The 8,967-nt window shown below is 45.2% G+C and overlaps 1 protein-coding gene across 1 annotated transcript; it reads left to right on the top strand.

The window, feature by feature from the left end:
• Positions 1 to 2,374: 2,374 nt before the first annotated feature.
• Positions 2,375 to 6,762, top strand: LOC104543888 (purpurin-like; the record flags this gene model as incomplete). Its single annotated transcript, XM_010188604.1, is given in 5 exon segments — positions 2,375 to 2,491; positions 4,194 to 4,330; positions 5,328 to 5,376; positions 5,378 to 5,465; positions 6,550 to 6,762. Coding segments are annotated over 5 exon segments (604 nt in total), but the record flags the coding sequence as incomplete, so codon positions are not given.
• Positions 6,763 to 8,967: the final 2,205 nt, after the last annotated feature.

Raw genomic sequence — 8,967 nt, 5'->3', positions numbered from 1 at the left:
CATGTTGTGACATTTGCTCCTGGTCACTCCTGGCCTGGAGTGGGTGCTCTCTCTTCCCTGTCCCAGTCACCAGCAGGTCACCCCCATGTGAACATGCCCAGGCTGCCTTTGAAGCCATACAGATGGCATGAACTGGGTACGCTCAGTCCCTCTGCCAGACACACACACGCAAAGTATCATTGTCTCCTCTGACATCTAAATAGAAGCTGCACAGAGGCCAAATCAAAGTTTCCTCTGGCACCAAGCAAGGACCATTCTTCCCAGCTAATGGGCAACCCTAAACAAGTTGCCTGGAAAGCAACACAGTTCACATCAGCTGCAGGGTGATATTGCATGGTTCTGCTCAAGAATTCCTGGGCAAGAGGCTGTAAGAGATCTCTGCAGCAAGTCCAACACATGCAGAAGGCTTTATTTAGACTCACTCTGAATGTCCAAGATTTTTGGATCAGTACCAGGAGGTTCAGCTTGGGCTGAACTATGGAGTCATCCCTGGTGGGTATGTCCAAGGCTCGCCAGCACCCAGCAGCCTAGCGGGAGAAGTAACTGCCAGTGTGGGCAACTCCTAGATGAGTGTCTTAAGTCTTACACCTCCCAGGTAAGCCTGGGCATGTGGGCAGCCTCTGCAGCTGTGGAAATTCTTTGGGCATTTGGTGAAATTGTAAGAGTAGCAGGCACAGTTTGCTACCAAAAATGTTTTTCTAGACATTTCTGCCTTATCATCTTTTTGTGCTTTACTACATTCCCATGGAAGACGTCTAGGAGGAAGATCTTAGGAAGAAGAGAGCCATAATATTTCTGTAACTGGAAATGTTGACAGGATGAGCTGGGAAGAAAGTGTACAAAGATGTTTTAGTGCACAGCAGAACTAGGGACTCCAAGATTTTGATGTGAACAGGAAGGCAAAATCTTTATTTTTGCACCTTTTTTTTCCCCCAGTAGACAATGCATAATATCTTTCTATTCTTGCAAGGATCACCTTAATCTGATGATGCAGATACTGGAAGAGCTAATTATGTATCTACCCTGTCCAAGTTATCACATATGAACATGTGCTTATGCAGATGAGTATGTATAGTCCATAAGTTTCTTTGGATAATGCTCTGTGCTTATTCTCCTAACACGTGTTAGAAGCAGAAAGACTTCAATGAGACAAAGGTGTCGCACAATCACATCAGCAGACTTTATTAGCTTTCTGGGCAGCTTTTTCCATTATGTAAAAGCTGTGTTTGTATTAGTATAGCAGTTAGACCCACCAGTGTGAGGATTACTGTTGGTTTTTACATAATGGATTATCCAAGATTAAGCGTTTTATTCAGGCACACGAGCAAAAATAACCAATTAGTGACTTTGCAGATTCATTATTTAAAGGCAGCTGGAGGGCAATTGACACAAAACTCTCCTGCTGACTGCAGCCCACAGACTGAAGCAGAGTAGTCTCGGGGATCTTCAGCGACTCCAGCCCAGACCAACAGGTAGGTCTCTCTCTGGCGTTAGCGTCTCTTGCAGCAGGGATGTGCAGCTTGCACGGCAGCATCTGGGAACAGAGTAGCTGCCTGGGTGCTTGGAAGGCCTGGGTTGGTAGCTCAGCTTGGATGTTGCAGGCAAGTTCCAGGTAACTGTGTTTTATCTTGGCATGAGAACAGGTATTCAGAGTCAAACACTCTGCAAGAATGTATGTGCAGGTGCTTGCTTCTCAAAGTGTGAGAAAAAAATATGCTGGGGTGCAGATGAGACACCCAAGACAACGACTAAAGCCACGGCTGCCTTGTGTCTGTGCTGCAGCGGCAGATCAAGCCTCTAGAAATTGAGTATTATTTATCATGTTTGCAGAAAGAATGGTCTGAGGGCAGACAACACTAATATGTATTTTGCCATTCGAGTAGGCAGCTAGGAAGAGACTGTTTCGGTAATGAGCACTGGTCATAAAGAACACTGCTTTGCTGGCTTGAAAGCAAAGTGGACATTCACCATGAAATAATTAGGAACAACACCCTTACAACCTACTCTGCTTTACTAGAGCTCATCAGAACATCATTCTTCTTGTGAAAACAGTTTTTTTTTTTAAATTTCAAATTTTTATAAGTTCTTACCAACCTTATCCAGAGTCTGGTTTGATTTATAATGTAAAAATATCATGAAACGCAATACTACTACTGGCGAGCAAAACGCTCTTGCAAAGCAATTGCCATTGGTGCTCAGTTTTGGCTGGATTTAGGCACCAAAGTGACCCAGTGGTTTCTCAGTGGAATTGGTAGTCTACTCAGAGTGGGAATAAATTAGCTTTACAATGAGAGGAATGTATCTGTAGACACAGCACTAGCTACCCACATGTACTGCATGAAATAAAACTCCACGATTTCTTTTGTCTTGCAGAATGAAATACGCACAGTATGTTTTCCTGGCCTTGGTCTTCTCCACTGTTGAATATAGCCTAGCTCAGACCTGTGCAGTGGAGTCTTTCTCTGTGAAAGACAACTTTGATCCAAAAAGGGTAATTATGGTTACTTCAACAGTATATGTGAAGAAGGTTCATATGTAAACTGTTTATCCAGGGTTGTGTTAATCTAAAAGAGTTCTTCACCTTAATTGCTTTTGTACGCTGTCTCTTGGATGCTGTACCTGTAGTTCACTTTTCTCACTACTGTTTAACCTCCTGAGTGTTATTTATGGTAAAACTGGCCTTGAGAGTCAGGGATGTTGTTCTCTTAGACATCACCTTCTGTTAGCTCAAAGCTCAGTACAGATCTCAGATCTGCATGGTCCTGTGAATGAAACAATTCAGATCCCCACCGGAGACAAAGCCCAAATACATGCCCTGGGGGCCTTGCATCCACCAGCCATTCTTGGGAGTCATAGCAAACTGGAATTTTTTCTAGTTGAGTATCCTGAACACAGAATCTTTCTTACTCTTTTTTGAACAGAACAGTCTGCTTGCCTCTGAGAAGGAAATCAGGACTAATGTGGTGTTGGAAAGGTCCAGATAGGTGTGCCGGCACTTATTTTGACTGTTTTTCAGCAAACTTCACTTCCTCCTGCAGCTGGGGTGGGGCCAGCACTTCCTCTGTACAAGACTGGCTTTGCTGGAAACAAATCCATATCTGGGGAGAGCTCTGGGAAGATCTCAGTTTTAAAAAGTCAAGGGTTTTTTTCTCAGGCTCCTGTATTTGGGAATTACAGCCTCTGTTTCAGACTTCAGCCTGTAACTTGCCAACTGATCTCATTAGCTTCACTGAAGAATTACATTTAACAGAGCTAAGTTTTGCTTTCCTCAATATTTCTAATAATAAAGTTAGCTTTTGAGAGTCTTCCTGTCTTGTCAGTCAGCTGTTAAGATCCTGTTTTCATTTTACTACATACTGCTTGTACATTTTCAGGGACCCATTTTTTTTCCTAGAGATTTTCTTCCTTTTAGTGTCCTTTCATTTCCCTCTGTTACTTGTCTCCCCAGCACATCCTTTTCTCTTCATAGTGCCCAGAGCCATCACTTTCTGCTTCACTGAGTAGACCCTTTTCACCATCAGAGACCAACTGTGGCCCCTGGCTGCCACAAGAGTGTCTCCAGCCAGCTTGCAGAGGTCCTTGTGGCTGCAATTTGGTTCCATTGATGGCATCTCCCACGGAAAAGCAGGGGCCTGAATGGGAAAAGGCAAGAACTTGCCTGAATCACAGAATCACAGAGTATTAGGAGTAGGAAGGGACCTCTGAAGATCATCCAGTCCAACCCCCCTGCCAGAGCAGGATCACCCAGACCAGGTCACACAGGAACGCGTCCAAGCGGGTTTTGAATGTCTCCAGAGAAGGAGACTCCACAACCTCTCTGGGCAGCCTGGTCCAGTGCTCTGTTACCCTCACAGTGAAACCGTTTTTCCTCATGCTCAGGCTGAACCTATGCTCCAGCAAAGGAGCATAGAAGACATCTCAGGGTGGAAGAAGCTTTCAGTGCAGGGTCACTAACAAGAACGTCTCATGTGACAATGAGTATGTGCACACAGAAGTGGAGAGCTGTCAGACCCACAGCAGCAAGGGTTCTTCAGATGGCATAGCAGGACCTGTTTGCTACATACCCCTCCAAATTCAGACTTTCTCCATAGGCCAGGCAATGGGTAGTTAGAAGGGAACTGTGTTTCCAATAGTACTTTTGTGCTAATCTTGCCATGGTGATTAATCCAGATATTAATATTCTTTCATGTTAGTATGCAGGAAAATGGTATGCCCTGGCCAAGAAGGATCCAGAAGGCCTTTTCCTTCAGGACAACATCTCTGCTGAATACACTGTGGAGGAAGATGGCACAATGACAGCATCTTCTAAGGGCCGAGTGAAGCTTTTTGGGTGAGCTTTTTTTACCTGCTGCCATGAGGTACTAGAGGAGGAGGACATGCGTGGTGATCTGTCTCAAGCACACAACACATCAGGGTTTTCTTCATCAAAAAGGAAAGCTTAATCAAGTTAATATAGTACAAGACACAGGTTAGACACATTTGAGTCCTGGGTTACTTCTCAGCCTGGTACTGGTCTGGGTCCATCACAAAACTATTGCATAAAGTCAAATGTTTATAACTAATGGAGTGTTTAGGTAAATGAATTGCAACCAAGAGAGAGGAGCTAGTGAAGCCAGTGGGGCTGTGAGAGCAGGACAGCTCTCATTTCACTGACACGTCCAGGAGAAGGAGAGGCGTTAAGTGAGCATTACTTCTGCAGATCTTTCCACACAGTGTTGGATGGACCTCTGAGGAAAACATGTGGTTAACTCTTGGGTGCTATTGTGATGCCTGAATAGACAGATGGAAGGAATCTTAAGAGTTCTGCCTGCTGGTCATGGTTACTATGAGGAATTACAGGGATTAAATAGTTTCTGGGTGTAAAAAGAAAATCTGGAGCTTTCAGTAGGCTAGCACTAGTTCTATTGTGTGTTAACTACCAAAAATTGTCTAACTGCATGAATAATAAAGTTGAACAGGTGGCTATGAACTTTATAAATCTTAACAGGACAGCACTCCAGGATATTTTGAGTTGGGACAAATGAAGCTTTGCAGGCATTTTGATTGGCAGCTGTCTGCCGGTACAGAAATGAGTAGTAAAAAGCTTGCAGAGCTGAAGGAGCATTAGAGCACTGCCCCAGCAATGCACTGTCAGTGATGAGGGGGTGTCACAGATATGTATTACTTAATGACAAACAGTGACTTTGCATTAAGAAGGGCCATGCCCATGCCTGATGCAGTTGTGCTGAAGCATATCCTGGTTCTTGACCAAGTCCTGAGTAAGTGACACCCATTTGAAGTTCACATGTTGCAGGATTTTACCTTCAGTTTCATGGATTTTGTTGCAGATTCTGGGTGATCTGTGCCGACATGGCTGGTCCGTACAGGGGCGGACAGGGCGGCTCAGTACACAGTACCTGACCCAACCACTCCAGCAAAAATGTACATGACCTACCAGGGCCTGGCCAGCTACCTCTCCAGTGGTGGTAAGTGAAATTCCCCCAGTGCTGGTCAATAGGTTACAGCTGCCTAGATTTGTGTGCTTCAGTATACAAGCTGGGAAAAAACAGGTGAGCTCATATTGCTCCAAGTGGAGACAAAGCATCTTTTTTGGGGGGTGAAGCTTTAACCAAGCAGTGCTATCTATCTCCAGAGAAATGACAGGATGCAGAGACTCCCCAGAGACCCCACCTATACACTACATAGACAAACAGGGAGGATGCAACTTAGAGGCAATGGGCCATGCACACAAGCTTTGTACAGCCAAGTGGGGTGTTGATCCTATGGAAGCAATACCTTCTGGGCCCCACAGTGGGCATTATAAAGCTGCTGGGGGTCAGTCATCCTCATACTTCTCACAGCTGATGGGAGGTGACATGTGGACCCACATCTGCACTCCAGCAGCAAGGTGCAGCTCTCCTCAGCAGACACAGCAGAACTCAACAGAATGGAGCTGTTAACTGGAGTCCTTGCAGAAACTGCTTGTGCTGAGCTTCACATGAGCTTATGCACCCTGTACACCCCATACTTTGTGCTCAAGCCTCCCATAGCTGTGGGAATCCAGCTGTGGAAGCTGGGCGGGATTTGGCCTGCAATTGCATGAAAGAGGTATATTCATTTAGTACCGGCAGATAGGCCACACCAAAATGCACTTAGTTGAGCAAGGCTGGAAAAAAGAAGACATATTTTGCTGAGGCTTCTTATATAGGAAATATAATCTTTATGGCCAAAATTTAATCTGTATGCCCCGCCTCCCTCCCTTGACCTAGAAACACAAAGCAATTTTTTTTCATTGAAAATCTGGAAAGTCCTAGTCCTGCTGATACTTCTAGCCTAAGAAACCAAAGGTGAAAATGCACTGAGCATCATGGTAAGCAACATGGTCTCAAGATGCCCAGTGCTTGCCCTAGTTCTTTACTTCGTGGTGTTGACTTGTGGGTGGTGACTTTGGATCTTTTGGGCAGTTATCTCTGCCCTGTGCTGAAGTGAAGTGTCTCCCTGCAGGACAACCAGGTCCACTTCTGCGCTGCTTTGCCCACTGTGCCAAATAGGTGTGTTCTGATTTTTCAGGGGACAATTACTGGGTGATTGACACAGACTATGATAACTATGCCATCACCTATGCCTGCCGCAGTCTAAAGGAGGATGGCTCCTGTGATGACGGCTACTCTCTGATCTTCTCGCGCAACCCCCGTGGCCTCCCCCCAGCCATTCAGCGCATCGTGCGTCAGAAGCAGGAAGAAATCTGCATGTCTGGCCAGTTCCAGCCGGTGCTTCAGTCAGGTACTTTGGACTAATTAGCAAATCCACTGAAACGGCTGCGCTGGCAGCTTGTGGATCAGGTGATCACACCTGCTGCAAACGCAACAGAACTGTAGCAACATAAGTTGTACTGTTTTAGCATTTTTAAATGTTATATAGAGTTGTGTGAGCCAGTCCTCCACTACAGAGCAGGTGGTTATCCCTCAAGGTTATAGGACTGGTGGGGACATCCCTGTCCCATGGCCCTCTGTATCGCTTGCTGTAGCAGAGGGAGAGCGCATGGTTTGTGGGCTCATGCCTTAGGTGCTCATGTAAGCTGAGAACTCATGGCTAGCTGGGGCTAGCAAAGGCTGCGCAAGTGCTGTGCCACCAGGCACAGCAATGCAGAGCAACGCAAGCATCAACTTTTGCACCCCAATCCCCATCCTCACCTTGTGATTAGGAAGGTTGTAGATACAGCCTCACTGAAGACTAAAAGGCTGTTAAAGGACTTTGCAAACTTAGAAGAACTAAAGTTTACTTTTCTTTCTTTCCAGGGGCCTGCTAAGTACACTTCTGATCCTACCCTTAAACACCGAAACCAGACCTCCTGGTTTTGAAGTTGCCACTCAGCTAATAAAAAAAGAAAATTATAGTCTGGACTAGTGTGTTTTTTCTGAAAAACACATGAAAATGTTGGTGTTCTTGTAAACTGCGTGCAACACAGTATTGATATTTGAATTTTCAAGGGGATACCTAAAGTGGCATTTATGTTAGTGTTAATAAATGTTTTTAAAAAAAACATGTCTGGAAATGCTTTTTGTTACCTCCTGTTCTCTCACGGAGCAGGGCTGCTCACTGAGCGGAGGCAAGATGGCAGCTGAGGGTGGCCCCAGCATAGGTGGGGCAGTGCCCCTACCCGGCACCAAACAGAGAGCGCAAGGCAGGGGTGGCGACGGGGACAGGTGCCTTGACAGTGCTGAACCTCAAACAAACACATGGTGACAGGGCAGGTCTGGGGCTCACCTGGGAAGCAGCAAGGCACAGGGCAGGGTGCAGGCATGCCTGCCAGGTGGACCGTGGGCAAGGGGTATGTAGGTGGAGGTCCCAGGTGAGGCTGCAAAAAGCAACAAGGACTTGTAGGTGCCTGCAGGTCCCTGGTGTACACAGCGTACCTCTCCCATCAACACTTCCATCTAAATTCTGAAGCTAAGAAATCCTCTTGAACACCAACTCTGACATGATGCTGATAATGTGATCCTTGCTGCCTGGTAATATCTTATGATTATTTCTGGTACATCTGGGTACTCAGAAGTCTGCATAGGGTATTCTAAGTAGTCCCTGAATCATGAACACAATAAAGCAGATGTTCCTTTCAATAACACTGGGACATTGCTTTAAATGAGCAGTTACTTGCATTTCTAATGGCATAGGCAGTAATTTACTACTCACTGCCTTCATAATCCCACCTCCAGTAACTGAGAGGGATAGAACTGAAAGATACAGAATCAACAGATTTTATGGCCAAGAATTTCATAGATAGAGGGAACCAAAAGAGCAGTATCTAGACAACTCCTTGTAGAAAAAGGGTAACCCAAGCCAGCATTTTTGACATATATTTCCTACTGCTCATAGTAAAATCCAATTCACTTTGAATGTTTCCTGTGAATAAAACTATCAGTCTCAAGCTTGTATTTCCCAGGCTTTCCAGGTGGGACTCCTAAGGCTCCTAGCTAGTATCAAAAAAAGGTGAATCAAGATCTTGCTCTTCTGGTCTACGGAAAGCTACTTTAATAGAGAACAAGATGGTGAACTACCATCTAAAACTAAGGACAAAAACAGAAGAGCAGCAGCAGGCAATGCAAACAAAAACCCACATAGATAGAGACGACTGAGTGTCAAAAAAATATCAGCCTCTTATGCTGGACTAAATGCAAGGACACTGCACTGACTGAATATTCACCACTTGACCCCCTCTTCCATGAGGAAGTATTGAGGTGGAGATTTGTGAACTTAGGACTTGCATCACAAGTGATTAGACAACACTAAACCCTACCTGAAGGAGCCTGGACTTTTGCCAGGACATTCAGACCAATACTACCAGTTCTAGAGAAGTGGCATTTTTAATGTCTACAGTTGTAATAACTGTATGACCAGAGCCAATGGGAGTTCTAGCTATGCAGGACCAAGCTCATCATTATTGTGCTTAGTACTGTCTGTCCCAATAAGTTAGACTGTGAAATCCCT

The sequence above is a fragment of the Mesitornis unicolor genome, unplaced genomic scaffold (assembly GCF_000695765.1).
Source record: "Mesitornis unicolor isolate BGI_N332 unplaced genomic scaffold, ASM69576v1 scaffold49877, whole genome shotgun sequence".
Classification (NCBI taxonomy): Eukaryota; Metazoa; Chordata; class Aves; order Mesitornithiformes; family Mesitornithidae; genus Mesitornis; species Mesitornis unicolor.
Note: the sequence above shows the minus strand (reverse complement) of the source record. Positions and strands in the feature narration are given on the sequence as shown.